Here is a 16,071-nt window from a genome sequence, read left to right on the forward strand (position 1 = left end):
GACTATTTATACAAGAGGGTAGGGGAACACAGGTGACAGCAATCAAGCAGGACTGCTAATGTGACACAGGTGACAAAATCAAAGGGTGGCAAAAAAAGGTGGAGAAACAGAAACAGATTGTAAAGCACAGAAAAACTCAAGGAGGCAAGACTATCAAAATAAAACAGGAAACACAGAAACAACAGATCATGACAGTTTCAACCATTTTCAAAAACAACTACACTTTAAATAAAAAAATATATATTATTACGTTAAAAAATAAATTAATTGGGAATAATTTAACTGAAAATGCTCAACACTAAAAATACATTCACCCCGCTCATGGTGGTTGTGAAATAACCAGAGTTCACCCAGTCCGAGACCAAGACAAAATGCTTTGGAGTCTGAGCAGAGAGTTATTATTTTACCAAACTGTTTGGTAACACAGCGAATATTGTTGCATCAACAGTTATTATTCTATTTTTTAATGTAAAGAGGACAGAGCAATAGAAGAGTGGTCTACTCACAGTGGATAAAAGATTGATGTATCTGGCTGGAAGGATCCAATAAGTCTCCCAATTTGGAGGGGGGAGGATTCTGTCACATCCATACGTGAGGGGTAAAATGTGCGGAATTCACACATTTTAAATAAAAGTTCAAACTTTTGGATTCTTTTGGGCTCATAATAAATGAGCGTACAAAAGCGCACATTGTTTGACCTTTCCAGGCAAAGTGGAATTCACTCTGAAGCTCCCAACTCCCATGATTCCTAGCAGCCTACACTAAACCAGCTCAGTGGTCTAGTGGTAGAGTGTCCGCCCTGAGACTGGTAGGTTGTGGGTTCCATCCCTGGCTGGGTCATACCAAAGACTAAAAATGTAAAAATGGTCCCCAATGCCTCCCTCCTGGGCACTCAGTATTCGGGGTTGGAATTAGGTAAAAATCACCCAATGATTCCCGGGCGTGGCAATGCTGCTGCCCACAGGGGATGATGGGTCAATTGCAGAGAACAAATCTTGCATCCTTTGGGATGCGACAATCACTGGGACTTTAACTTAAATATGAATATGCACTTGGGAATTAGAATAACATGGCGGGTTTTACCAAAGCAGCCTTTGACAGGGCGAAACAAACTGCGGCCGACACGGCTTCCCTCACAAAGAGCGCTGCCATTTTCCCTGAGCTTTATCAACTCTCCCACCCCTTTTAAAAAAACAACCAACCAATCAACCAAACGAACAAACAAACAAAACCCCACTTAACTGCCAGCTTGGTTTGGCCAATCACAGAGCAGGCTTTCTATTTGTCACTCAGCATATTGCATCAAATTGCACGCACTGCAAATGCACCGAGTGTCGGAATGCAAGTGCACGTGGGAAGGCTGCGCCTGCAGCAAGACATAGCCATTAAATGAGACCATACAGCAGGTATTTGGGGTTTTCATTCCATTCGTTAGCACACAGGTGCAGCACTATATATATATATACAGTATGTGTATATTTATATATCTATCTATATATATAGGATCAAGTGCGCTCCTCAGCTGACAGAGTGGAATACCATCGTATCAATTATTTTTGAGTTTTGTATTTATTTATGATTTGAAGCAAAGTGTTGCAGAAACTGATCAAAAAGAAGTGTTTGCCGCTACGGCACCGCCTGGGTACAGGCAGTTTTGTGATTAGGGAAACACAACTGCCTTTTTCCCCTCCCTCCCCTCTCTTTTCTGAGGCAGGCTGTTTGAGAATAGTTTTTTTTTCTTCCCCCCCCACATCTCCTGTGTTTATCTTTGCAAGAGCAGAACAGAGGAAGGTTCCTTCTGCCGCCAAATCCCACGGGAGGGAGGGAAACGCTTGCCGCAAACCGGGACGAGGACGATGATGTCGATGCCTGGGAAGAAAAACAAAAATCACAAATTTGTTGCGCGCCTGCATGCACACCTGCGTCGGAGCATCAAGAGGAGGTCGATAATAATGGTGCCCCGTACATGTTTAAATGCAAGCATCTTGACAAACAAACCCGATCAAAGATAAATGCACCAGCGTGTTGTTTCCCCCTCCCCTTCCTCTCGTCAGGGGAAACAGCGGATTGTTTCATCTTAAATCAAAATAGATGTCAGGGGGTTATGGCAGATAATTATTCTCAGCACACAAACATACAGGATTGTATGGCTATACAGGGTAGTGTCATCATTAACTGGAGTCGACAATACAACTGGCCCAGTGGCGTACTTTGAAAACCGTCAGGGCCACCAGAACGCTCCAACCACTGGCCCGGTGGGGCCATTAAAAAATAATTCCCTTAAAAAACAAGTACAAAAATCTAATTTCACATTAATTCCCTGTGCTTCTGTGTTTTGCAATTACTTCTGTGAAATCGTCTCGATAACTACCACTAACACGTTACGTGATCCCGATCTAAGACAGCCAGCGCTGTGCTCTCCATGGGAGGTAAACACATCTCGCTCGCTCCCGCGGAACGCCTCCGTGCTTGGCTTCGTGTAAACCATGGATGTATTATAAGAACTGGATACCGGACTGGCAATATGGCGGCGGGCCGATTTTTCCAGTGGCCACTCAAGGTACTGCAGCAGAAAAAAAAATCCCATGGGCTCTTTCTCAGCTCGTTCTGATTGGCTGCGTCCTGACACGTCTGTAAGTGACATTGTGACTGATGTACCAATCTGAGTGGCTGCGAGGTGCAGACGACCACTCACAACAATAGCGTCGGGCAACGGACGTGTTACTACTACTACTGACCAGTCTGCAGTCTCCCATTAAACCTCCATTACAACAAACCGCAAACAATAGTGAACAATAACACACGGTGCTCGTGGATCAATTGTGGATTGTGTGCAAAGTGAACATAAGCGATATGCAAACGTCCTGTTGTGCTTTTTATTGATTTTCTTTTAGGTCGGCAGACTGGGATGTTGAGGCAGGAAACCTAAAGGACAAAAAAAGTGAGCGAACTTTTACTGCCACGACTCCCAGTCAACCTTAACATGGACCTTTTAAGGCTTTGTCTTCTAAAATAACAGCAGAAGTAGTAGAAGAACTCTGTTGTTTATGCACACCGTCTTTTCACCAGTGATATTTCTTTCTCAGTGGTGCTCATGCTGTTAGTGAGCTGCTGCTTCTTTAAACACGGCATGCGCAAGGTGTTCTTCTTCTTCCTCCTCCTTCTGGGAGTAAACTTGCGGCGTCATACCAGGCCGGACATAGGTACTACATCATCTTCAGTCCTTTCCAGCGTCTCCGTTTATCATGTTTTTAGAAGACAGCTTTGTGTAAAAGTGTTTTCTTTCGAGAGTGTTTTTAAAATGTGCAGTTTCAAAGAATCCGTCCCTGTGTAAATGGCTCGTTGGAGAAAAGTTAACGTGTATAATCGTGATAACACATTCACACTGTTGTGTACCTCGCTTGAAAACGCATGTCTACCAGCACACGTGTCCCATTTGTGACACTGTACATCGCATTTGAATTATTATTTCTATTTATAATGTTGTTAATATCTGGGAATTATTATGATACAATTATTTTAATAGTTAATTAACAATAAACACCTCCAGTTTCAGCTTGTGTGCATGTAAACTGGGGGAGGGCCGTTTTGAGCTGGTGGCAGTCAGGGCCCAGAAGCAGATGCCCAGGTTATACTGCCTGGGCATCAAGAGGGGGACACAAAAATCAGCCAACTGAGGAGGAGATGGAGGAAGAACTTTTTTTTTTTTTTTTTAACTTGAGTAATGCCCAGAGGGCCAGTGACAAATTTCCCTGATTGTCTACCCCCGATTAAAATATTGCACCGCAGGAGAGGAGCAGATTCAGGAAACAGGGAAGGTCGGAGCTGATAGAGCACATTTAGAATACACTTTATTTCTGAAGGCGGCCATCATCAAGTTTTTCAAACTGTGCTTTTCCAGAATCATTCAAACCCTGGAACTGTTGTTTTCCACGAAAACACTGCTCACCAGGAAGTGACAAAAACACACACCAAAAAACAAAACAAAAACAAATCCAAACAATTTAATGTATATAGTATACCTAGTGTGCTACCACGCCCCCTGGCCACAATTTTCTACAAAAGAGAAACAGGGATGAAAATACAAGTCATTCACTTCATTGAAAACCGTTGGAATTGTGTGATCTGGGGCACGTGGGAGTGCAGCAGAAGCCGTGAGACACGCAACTCACAACCGCTAGAACAGGCCCGTGACTGGTTCTCCTTTCAAGTGACGTTCCAAGGCTCCGGTGGATCAACCTAGCAAAGTTCAAGGGGAAAAAGGTGAATAAGCAAATGCATTTCATCAGAGGGCTGCAGTCGCATCAAGGCGCAAAGAATTTACAGCTCACAGTGTCAGAGCGCAATAAAAGAAACAGATTATTAGTCATGTTTTATTGTCGTTTATTACATCACCCATGACAAGAAAACACTCATTCTCATTCAGCCCAAATAAAATGCAAGAAGCCAAGTCATACATTTCTTTCCTTTATTTCAAAACATCCAATTGTTTCGTGTTTAATGAGCAAACGCGGCACACCCACAACAGAGACAAACTTAATGTACCGTCTTTTTTGTTCTTCTTACTCATCACTCGGTAATCTCTCTCTTCCCATTATTATTATTACAATGCAAATTCTTTTGGCTTGTTTGTTTAATTGAAAACAGCCATTTGGCTGCTAGTTATTCAGACGCTACATCTGATCTGACCTCTCGCCAGCACGGATGGACAGGTTACTTCTTCAACCTGAGCACGGTGGTGGGACGCTCCCGTCGATACGACCCGCGTTTTCCAGCAGGCATCCCGAAGCATAATCTAGTTTGAGCCGAGAGTATTAACTTACTGATGTCTTTGAAATACATACACTATCAAGTCTTACAAAAGCCTCTTTTTTATTTGATATAAAGTAAAATGAAAAGAAAGATGGCACTGGAAAGCGGAATACTCATCCCGGGGAACAACGCAGGGGTTCTCGCAGTGCATCTGTTCTTCCTCGTGTTCAAGTAATAGAAAAAAAGTGTCATCGTCTGCAGCCTCGGTCCCAGCGCTGCCTCAGACAAATAACTGCACGTTACACATTAACAGAAGTGACATTCACATGGGAGCGCAGGCTATGCGTTCTTTTTTTCTCGTCGCACAATACAAAGATCTGCAAATCTCTTGTAAGAAAATATGTCTGCTTCTGAAGAAAATAAAACACGTCTTTGCAGTGATATTCAACCGAGTCAGACTATTTTTTGTTGTTGTTTTTTTTTTTTTCCGGAGATGGAGCCCGTGTCCAGGCTCGCTTGGACGATTTGAAGTTGGCGGGAGGGGCCGTGGGGGGACCTCGTTGATCGTCCTCCAACATTGGCACATTTTTTCGGAGTGTTATACCTCAAAAAAAAATCCCAAGAGGAACATTCAGAGTTGGTTCTTCCCATCAATCCTGAAGTGGGCGACCCTGGCCATGTATTGTGGTATCCCGCTGTCTTACAATCAAGCTTCTGGCCGTGGTGCCCAACCATGCTGGACGTTTTTACTGCGGGCAAATAAGTTCACGGGGGGTCCTGCAATGTTGTGAACTGGAGCCGAGTGGCGCCTGTTAATGCCTCGACATGAGCGAGGAGTTTTGCTTTGGCCTTGAACGACTGACACTTCCATACTTGCACACATCCCGACACACCCAGTGTCGCTTGGCTTGGCGCTACGCACTGTACAGTCTTTGCCAAAGACGCAAAAATTGCAAGGGAGGCGACACAACTCCGCCGCTAACACTTGAGGTGTTTCTTGCTGGTCATGTCGTTCCAGATGCGGTGCATCTCCTCCGGGGAGATCTGGTGGACGGTGACGATACGGCGGTAGCGGCAGAGACTGTAGGCCATCTTCCAGTGGTTGAAGCCGCTGTTCTGGAAGGGGTGGATGCCCATCTTCCTGAGGCACACCCCCACGTACACGTCCTCCAGGTGCAACAGCCTGGTGTGCAGGGACGTCTTGTATATGAGTTCCGCCACGTCGGCCGAGAAGACGTAGCCGGTGCCGGAGCAGAAGGGTGGGTACTTACTCTCTGGGTACAGATCCCTAGGCATGTACCACTTGCTTCGCATGTCCCTGATGGGCCCGCCGTTGATGACGTAGCCGGTGAAGTACCTCCTTCGGGGCTTGGTGGTGGGTTTGAGCAGGTTGAAAATCAGGTTCTCCATGTTGACGAAGATGTCACTGTCTGTCTTGAGGACGTACTGGGCCTTGCCACAGAAGGTGGCCACCCAGCGCATGCCCATCAGCGTCTTGAGTGTCAGATTGTGGTAGGAGTCGACAAAGTCCTCCACCACGATGTCGTGAAAGATCTGGCTCTCCTGCTCCACCATCTGGTTGAGGACGGCGTCGGTGCTGCGGCCCAGCAGGAACAGGGTGACCACGCGCACATCGGGGAACGTGCTCTCGTCGCCCCATGTCTCCCGGATGGCCTGGCGGGCGTCGAACTCCTTGTGCGTGGTGCTGATCAGGATTACGAGGAAGGGTGCCTCCGCTTCGCACTTCTTAGCCTCGTTGACCAGGTAGCCGAAGTCGTGCGGGTTGAGCGAGCGTGCGCGGACGTTGGCAAGGGTGGTGTTCTTGCTGGGCTTGGGCGGCTTGCGCACGGGTACGGTCAGCTGGCTGCCGTAGGACGTGGACTGGCGGGACAGACTCAGGTACCACAGGGCGCTGGCCCAGCAAACCACAGTCAGCAGGTACAAGCAGGAGACCTTCGAAGGCATCGCTGTTCACTTGGCCGGCCTCACCAGCAGCGATGGAAACGCTCGGGCCCCGCCCCCATGTGTTGCGCTTCAGATGCGGCGGAGCAGCTTGGGGGCTGCGTCCACGGCGCTGCTGACATTAACTTCCAATAACGGGAGCCTCTATATCGCCGACTACCGGTGCCGTGATTGAAAAGAAACGGTGCAGAGAGTCGTTATTGCGTCCTCCATCTTATTTTGTCCCATTCCAGCTGGCGGGGAGGACTTCCGGCTCACTGCAGCACCATCTGAAGGAAGATGACAAAACAGTCTGTGTCAGGGAGGCGATAATGAAACCGCAGCTTGATAAGTAATTTGACTGGAGGTACAGTCTCAAACACGCTCCATTACTAAAAAGCATCGACTCGCGACGTGTTCAAATAGATTTTTCTGTTCTCACTGCTTCACTGCTGGTGCCATTAATCTACTTGTTTGCCATTAAAGCCTTAAGAAAACAATTACTTTTATTATTTCCAATGGGGAAGCTGGTGTTGTTGTCAGGACTGCACAAACCAAGACCAAGATATTACGAAGACCAAAGAATTTGACCAAGACAAGACCAAGATTGTATATATATCAAACAAAAATCACAACAAAACTGAACAAAATGACCAGGATTGACTTTTTAGTTCTAGGCATTTCCTACATAAATGGAACAGCTATTTTCTTCATCATTTCGCTTATTATAACTAGGAATAGTTTAACTGAAAATGATGACATGCCAAGCATAAACAAAATGTATAAAAAGCCTTAATGTCTGAGCTCAACACTAAAAATACACACTCACTCATGGTTGTTGTGAAAGACCTCAAAGTCCTGCCTGGCTCTACGGATGAGGTGGTTTAACAAAAGCTTTCTGTTCCATTATTATCTGTCACAGTGTTGGCTGAGTCTCTACCGGTGTTGATCAAAAAATCTCAAGTCTGCCCAATCTGAAACCGAGACAAGACCGTGACCAAGACCAAGACCAGGACCCAAGTACTGCAACACTAAGTGAAACTAATACATAAGCTTTCCTGGGTGGGCTGTGATGGGCTATAGGCACCCCTCCCCGCCCCCCATCGTCTGATTAGTGCCAGTGATGTGAGTCGTGAGGTCTGAAGAAAGTGAATATCCCAGGAAACTCTGGCCCTCCACCCTGCCACTTTCTCTTTGCAAATGCTGTTTATCTCCCTCTGATGCCCCCACTGGACCAGACCTGCGGGGCTGGCAAATCAGAGGCGCTCAGTCAGGCGGTTAGAAGAGGAAGAAGAGGGGGGGCATGGAGGAGGAGGAGGCCCGTGCTGGGAAAAGGATCAAGGCGAGAGAAGGTGAGAGTGAAGCGTTCTCAGGGGAGAAGGATAATATCCGCAACCGCTCATTCCGCTGGTTCTTACTCCCTTCCTCCCGCCTCAACGTCGGAACCCAGCGTGGCGCAGGGGATTTTTACATAGTCCGCTCTGTAATGAGCTTCATTAGCCGCCCGGACCGTGCCCGATCTCCAACTTTTAGAGTCGCCGCTCTTAATTGGACGAGGCGGCGAGAGGATGGAAATCTTAAGTCGACAACTCGGGGAAACGCCTGGTTATTTCTCCGCGTATTTCAGGGTGTCGTCGTATTCAAACAGGCCGACGGGTGTTTTTCCGGTCTAATCGTCCTTTTTAAGGGGCTTCGGCTCGACGCTGCCGCCCTTTTGATGTGGCTCCACCCCCCCACCCTCCCCACCCCGTCGGTGGCTCGCGATGAGAGGAGAAAGGGTGCCGCAGATCCTATTAGAGATATTAAAAATGCGCAAGGAGAGGGGCCGCCTCCGCGCAAAGATGGAAGGGTCGAGATAAGGAAAAGAAATAATAAATCAGGCCCCTCTTTTATCAGACTGCGGATTTTCCTCTCTCTCTTTTTATTTTTCGACGGTTCTCTTCTCTTTTCACCAGAACTTTTATTCCCCCCGGTTCCTCTCCCCGTTCCTGTTGCCTCAGCCCCTCCTTCCTCCTTCCTCCTTCCTCCTTCCTCCTCCCTCCCCTTCCCCCTCCCCCTTGCCGTAGCGGTGTCATCAATCTCACGGTCCAGTAGAATCCATCTAATCATGGCTGCTTTTCCACACCCCCTCCCTCTCAATCACAGCCACCGCTCTCCACCTCGCTGGGCGCTTGATCCATCTTTATATGTCCCACCGTCCGCCTAGCTCGTCCGTCTCCGTCCTTCCGCCTCCTTATTGTTTTTGTCCCTTCACTCCTGCTTCCCGACACCCCTCCTTGTTATTTCCTCACATTATCTCGAGGCACCTCCGCTCCTTCCCCCGAGTGTCTCTTCCCCCCCCCCGATAAGGACTTCTGCCTTTATAACTCACCTCTAACTTATTGACGTCCTCTGTCTCGCTCCAGACACTCCATCTCCTCCGGCTCGCAACCTCTCTCTATTTCTCTCTCTTTCTCTCTCCCTACCTTGTGGGCTAAACCCTTAAATCATCATACTTTCCCTCTTATTTTGACCACAGCTGGACGTCCCTGGCTGCTTCAAGAGAAACAAACAAACAAAACAACCACCTCCACCTCCTTGCCGTTTCCGAAGGAGAGAGAGTCTTCCGTTAGCTTTAATTATGGAAAAATGATCGGTACGCTGGTGTTGCTCCAGCCTGACAATGCAGACAACACAGGCTTTGCCGATGCGCCTCACGACCTGACTTTCCCTCCGAGCGCGCAGAGAGACGGCCGCCTCGTTTCGTCGGAGTCCCGAATGCGCCGCACCTCTGGGGATCGTAGTTAGAATGTGCTAATGTGCGGTTAGCGGACCAATTAAGCGCGGCCAAAACAGGCCGCACACGCAAAGGAAATTTAAGGGTCTTTTTGCTTTGACACGGCGGACACGGCAGCGGCAATGGAAATTGGATTATAGTACATATTTTTTTTTGACATGTCATGCTGCTGGAAACGGTGTAAGCAGCAAGTGTTCAATTCACAAACCTTAATGAAAAAAAAAACCTGGACACGGAAGCTGCATATCTTGATTTCATGCACTAAAATTGTGCAAGGCCGATTTATATATATATATGTGTATATATGTGTATATATATATATATATGTGTGTGTGTGTGTGTGTGTGTGATAATACTCCTCTGATGCTTCTCTCCAAGTGGTTCCTGCATTTTCAAAAGGTGCTCATGGTGATGTGGACCGATCTGATACCCGAGTGATAACAGGATGGAAAAGAGTAAGTAGCCTTTCAGCGAAACGCAGCACCGAGAGAGCGTGTGGGGAGGGAAGAAAAAAAACCAACAAGCCACCTCTCGCTTCATATCACAGCGAACGGATGATTTGCATAAGCGTGCACATCGCTTAGAGGTCACTCGAATATAAAAGGACTTTAGCTTTTGTCATGCAAAAGACCCCTCCCCTCCCCACCGCAACTATGGAGCTTGGGTTGTTCAGTTTTTGAACCATTTGAGAGAATCAGGAGAATACTAAACAGGGTGGTAAAAGAAAATAGCAAAGCTTCAGCGCTGTATGTTGTCAGGACGGCAAGGTGCACTGTCAGAGAAAAAAAAAGAAAAAGAAAAAAAAAGACTAAAAACTGTGGAACATCTGTCAAGCTTTGTCAAGCGCTGACCTATGATTCCGGCGATAACCTCGCGAAAAGGCGCAGGACCCTGCTGGACGTCTGAATAACTGGGGCTGCCGTGACTGCTGGCCCGCTTGTTCGCAACTTGCCAGACTTGTCAGATCGCCGGGAAAGAATGGCAGGTGAGACTTCCAGCCAATGACGGCCAAAGGGAATACTAGCAGAAGGGGAAAAATGTGAAAAAAAAAAAAGGCTGCCAAGCTATCTCTCCGGGACGACTCCAAATGGCGAGGATGACATTGCGCAACAAATCAAAATACCCACCGTAGCTTCCAATTTGCAGCACTACTTCCTTTTACAAGTGACGCGTCTATTGACGTGAGCAGCAGTGCAGCGCAGTTGTTTCATCACAACACACTTTTCAGCTAGATCAGCATCAGCTCGGGAAGCAGACCCAGCGTAGAAGTGGTGAGTGGCAAAGGGGTGAAATCTTACTTTGGGTGAACTCCCCCTTGAACACCTGATACACAATCTTGATTCATCAGAGTGCCACATTTCAACACCTGGACCGCCTTAATGGCTTTGCCCAGCGAGCTCTAAATCACAGCCACGGAAAAGCAGGCTGATAACAGGGAGGTGAAATACTGGCGAGGAGAGAATTAAAAGCCGAGTGCTGCGCCGCAGTAAAAACAGGCATTAAGAGATAGAAAAATTAAAGCATAATAATGACAGTTATTATTGCGCATCCCCCGCAGCCCCTACGCCTCCAACATTCATAGGGGTTATTGCTAATGACCCACTAATGTGAGGCATCAACAAGGCAGAGGGAGCCGCGGGATGCTGGGAGGGCGCCACACACCGCGCTTAGAGCTCAGCTGCCCCCCCCACCCCCCAACCTTCCAACCCCCTGGAAGTCAATTTAGCGACCTCACACCGAGCTTGGCGCCACCAACCATTACACCTCACGCTGGTCCGAGGCGTCGCAATTACTACTGTGCCGAGAAGGCGACGGGCTCCTTGAAGACACAGTGGTAATCAAACACTTGTTTGAGTGTTGCCGGAGGAAAAAAAATACCCGCCGTCAACCGCGTCGATCGTTGAAAATAAAACAAATAGATAAATAAATCACAGCTTGCCGGCCCACCGTCAACTTTGACAAACTGGCAAGTGGATGTTTCATATTTTTTTTTCGACAGCTTATTTGGAAAGGGGCGGAAAAAGTATGAATCAATGTGAGACTCCGAACTGGAAGCTTTCCGGGGTTTTATTGACAAGAACGATGATTCAAAGATCTATAAGTCTGAGGTTTTTCAAAGAGACATGAAAGGGGTAATTACCAGAGCTGGTGCGATAGATGTCTCGGGGGAAATCTGATTTTGATTAGCATCTGATTCAAAGGGGTTATTGAACGCTTCAACGCTTGATATTAGGCAAAAGCTGAAATTAACTTGGCTGGATGGGACTTCGGCGATGTCGATTTCTCGAAACGACGTCATTTTTCAAATTGCGCATATTTTTGAGGCGCTGTAGCGCTTTATTACCATGTTGTAAAAAATAAAGAAAAAGATCAGTGCGCTGAAAATATACAGCCCAAGTAGTCGTGGATATCTCTTTTTCTCACCAGAAGCGAGCATGGCGCCTCGGTTGCCCTCAGAAACCTTGGGTTTTCGCACCAGTTTGCCGTTGAAGCCAAGAGACGCAATTAGGACAAATCATTCCACTCCAGAACTTCCTTGAGATGTAAAAGAACAATGAGCAGATGTGAATTATGGACGCCGTCGTCTTCGCGGTCACGTGACCCCAGCGAGCGGGCGCGGATGAAAATGCCAGAGGGATGCGGAGATGTGGGTGTTTCGCTCTCATTTTACCGCGGCAGCAGATAAATTGATTGTAGTCATTAGAGCGTCGCGGGTTGACCTTGCTGGCGGGGGTTGGGTGGGAGAGGATGACGGTATGACGTTGAGCAGTGGTGACTGTGTGGGGGGCGGGGGAGTTGCACCTACGACACGGTGCGTGCACTTTAGTGTGCATTCGGAGGAACACGCGTGTGACTCAAGCGCGCCGACAGCCCACCTCGAGGTGAATAAATCATATCCCAGCCTCGGGTTGTGACATCTCTCCGGCGCTACGAGATCAGTCACTGATTGGCGGAGAGGCGACACGCACACTTCCAGTCGACTGCTGACACGAGCAAACTCACCGTGATGCTTTGAGCGGGGAAGTCGAGACGCCAGCAGAGGATATTACTCGATAGCCAACAAAGAAACGAATTGGGCCGTCCGCAGAAAGTAATTTTAGGATTCTGAGCGGGAAATGATCGGCGAGTCAGAAACAAATTGCATTCATCAAACAGATTTGCCAGAGGGACTCCTCTGGTTTATGACACTGTCTCCGACTGGTCGGCGATGGTCGAAGAAAACAACAACAGAAGCCTCCCTGGAGAGAGACACTCCAGCGCTCATTGCCCTCAAAAAACAAAAACAGACTTCAGGGCCGAGGAGAGCTGCACAAGATGTTGTGATACTGGAGGCGCCAGGATGTGAATATGCTAATCTGCCTGCGCCGAATCTTTGGGCTGCTTCGAGGGGGATTTTGGACAGACCTTTTCCACCGGGGGGGACTCAAATTGCGTCAACAAGAATATTTAAACAAATCAGACACTCACCAAGCCAACGCTGACGCGTGCTGTCCAAAGCCAACAAACACGAAGCTCTGTCGAGAGCTACCACTGTTGACTCTGCGATAAGCTCGACAGGAGGCTTATCATTTTTCGCCAAAGACACTTGGCAAAATGTATTGCATAGTCTTTTCCCGCTTCTCGGCCAACTTTAAAACCCATTACACAGGCTTCTAATCGTCCGAAAGGAAGTACTAATGTGGGAGGAATCTAACCGGGGTGGCCAAATTGGTTCCCATCCCGCCTAACGTACGGAGAGCACAATCCCAATTTTTGCGGCTGGAGGCTGGCGGCATGGCACCTGGCGTTCGCCGTTTTGCCGATGGGACGGCAAAAGACTCGACGATTGCGGAGTAGCGCCGCAGCCAGCAGTGTCGTCACGATGGGCTCACCGGCTAGGCGCCGCGGGGGCTTAGAAACAAAGCCCCTGAATGCAAAGCAGCTTAGGAGTGACAGAGGAAATGGAATATCGATAGTGGCCAACAGATTTGGCCGCCACGATGAGGGCCGATGCCGCCTCGGTCTCCAGCGAGGCAAGGAGTCCGCAGCCAGGCGGCGCACAGAGAAAAATTCCCCACTCTTTGAAAACCGTTTCCCTCAAGGGGGACGAGGACAATTGATCTCAGTTTATAGTCAAGCTGGGTTTTTTCTTTATGTGTTTAGCTGGGACACTTTGGCTCTTCGTGCGTGGTGGGTGACGAAACAGGGCCAGAAATTCAGGGCAACTGACATCCGAAAATCACAGAGCTGCAGATGAACTTGAAGAGGTGGTGAAACACCGACGACCATGACAAAACCAATCCAGTGGTCTAGTGGTAGAATGCGAACCCTGAGGCCCTGTTTGCACTTGGTCACTTGTAACTGTTTTGGGGGATCGTATCACAAGTACGCATCTGTTCGCACATGGCATTAACATGCGTCTCGAGCGTGCCACTTGTGATCGCATTAGTGCTTTTTTAACCACTAGGGGCAGTAAAGCGCAAACTACGGCTAGTTTCACCTGAAAACGAATAAGAATCAACTTCCTGTTTGCGGACTATATCAAGTCACTGGTTTTAATTCTACTGCAGCTCGTATGGATCCCAACGAGGAGTAACGGCTGGTGGGACAGAGTGGTGACGACTTCATTTTCGGATCGACAGCGGCTGGCAAATTTTCGGATGCAACGTCGCACATTTAATCTCATATGTGGGAAACCGCGACCACTGCTCCACTGGCAAAATACGCTAATGCGGAATGAAATGTATTAGCATGCTAATAAAAGGGTCTAACAAAAATGATTTGTTTTGGCTTCTTGTTTGTAACTTTATAATGACGACGCCGGGAGGTGGGACGCCGACCAAGTACGTCCACGGGAGAGGTGAGTGGAGTAGGCGGTCCTTAATGTGGACTGAGCTCGCATTCTGTTCACACGTCCGTGAGGAATGCTATGCTATGCTATGCGAAGCGTCGAAACCACCTCCCCGAGGTGGTTTGAGTAATCGGATGACAATACGGATTTGGACTGTTTGCACTTGGTTACTTTGTGTGATTTTTGCTGATCGGAATACGAAAAACGCTTGAAATGACCAAGTGCAAACAGGGCCTGAGACTGGGAGGTTGCGGGTTCGATCCCCAGCCAGTTCATACCAAAGACTATAAGAATGGTATCCATTGACCACCTACTCCGGATGTGGGGTTGGACTTGGGGTTAAATCACCCAAATGTTCCTGATCACGGCACGAGTGCTGCTCACAGCTCCCTAAAACTACCAAAGTCACTACTTTCTTCAAAATGCAGATGCCAACAAACTCCAAAAGGACTCAAATAAGTCAAAAGAACCCTGTACTTTAGAACCATTGTCAAAGTCCAAGTATAAAATGCAGAACACGCATGCTGCTCTAATGGTAAAAAAACAAAACAATGTGAAGAGGCCCTTGCAGAAACCAGTTATCCTTCTTATAACTAAATAGTCCGTGATACGCTTAGGCAAGTTGAGCAAATCGACGCAGCTGCAGTCGGTATGTAATGCGGCAGCACTGGCATGTTTCTGATGGGATTCCACAGGCTAGCTTTGCCGTTTCCCAGTGCTATGAATGCTAAGCCGTCTCATAAATTGGAAATGACAACTCGATTCATGCAGGTAATGCATTTCACTGTCCGACCGGGGCGATGCTGCTCTTATACAATATTCAAGCTCGGGGGTTGAAGCGGGACGCCGGGGCTGCGGAACTTAGAACTCCACGTTTCACTTTAAAGAAAAAAATGAAAGAAGAAAAAACAGATGTTCGTAAGAAACGCACGGCTAACAAGGAAAATGAAATGGGGCAAGGGGCAGCTGAGGGCTGGTTATGAGAGAATGAGATGGTAATGGACTCTGTAGATGAGGCCAGAGAAGGCAGGATTTTATAACAGTTATAAAATGTATCGGCCACCCCTGAGACAAGGTGCCCGGGGCAAGGCGGTGCTCGCTTCCTTAAACTTTTACATTATCCACACTGGAGCTTTGCTGAGTTCACACTTCCAGCGCCCTCAGCGCTGGCCGGCCTGGCGGTTACAAGCCTGCACGACAGCCAACCCCCCAATTTGTTTAGGAACAGTTCAGTCATGAGAAGCAGCGTTTGACCCTGCTCCGGAGCTACTTACTGTTCTTTTGCAAGAAAATCAAGCTTCTTGTAGTATTTGTCAGTGTGCCTCGGGCCTCCTGCAGTAAGGACCTGCTGTCAGCTGCGATTCTTAATTATTATTTTTTTAATGCCATCATTACTGCACATCCTGCTGTAAGTATCTCTGTTGAGCAACATTGATTGATTTTAATAAATCTATTCATCCATCATCCATCAGACCATCCATCCGCCACTGTCTCCTAATCCAACTGTCCATCCATCGGCCAGCTGATTTGAAATAATTAGGACAGGTTGCATAAACCTATTGATATGCTTCAGCTGCATTCTGCAGCTTCTTTTCTTGTTTATCATTTGCTGATCTTGCCTTGGTCGCGTTAAATCTTGCCAGACCAAATCACACAATTTAAAAGAAAAAAAGAAGAAGAAGAAATCCAAAACAGACCTGTTGCCCAGTAATGCATTAAGTCCTCAACAACTGTACTTGGCTTCAAGTGAGTTAACTAATGAAACATGTTT

General features: G+C 47.6%; 1 protein-coding gene across 1 annotated transcript in view; it reads right to left on the reverse strand.

The window, feature by feature from the left end:
- Positions 1-4,454: 4,454 nt before the first annotated feature.
- LOC142882865 (beta-1,3-galactosyltransferase 1-like) overlaps positions 4,455-16,071 on the reverse strand; it is a 97,669-nt gene continuing 86,052 nt past the window's right edge. Inside the window, exon 3 of the mRNA XM_076017571.1 lies at positions 4,455-6,983. Coding sequence (XP_075873686.1) covers positions 5,731-6,717 — 987 coding nt within the window. The 5' untranslated portion in view covers positions 6,718-6,983 and the 3' untranslated portion in view covers positions 4,455-5,730. The remainder of the gene's footprint in view (positions 6,984-16,071) is intronic.

Source organism: Nelusetta ayraudi, unplaced genomic scaffold (genome assembly GCF_046127955.1).
Source record: "Nelusetta ayraudi isolate G7.1 ecotype Tasmania unplaced genomic scaffold, CSIRO-AGI_Nayr_v1 ptg000006l, whole genome shotgun sequence".
Classification (NCBI taxonomy): domain Eukaryota; kingdom Metazoa; phylum Chordata; class Actinopteri; order Tetraodontiformes; family Monacanthidae; genus Nelusetta; species Nelusetta ayraudi.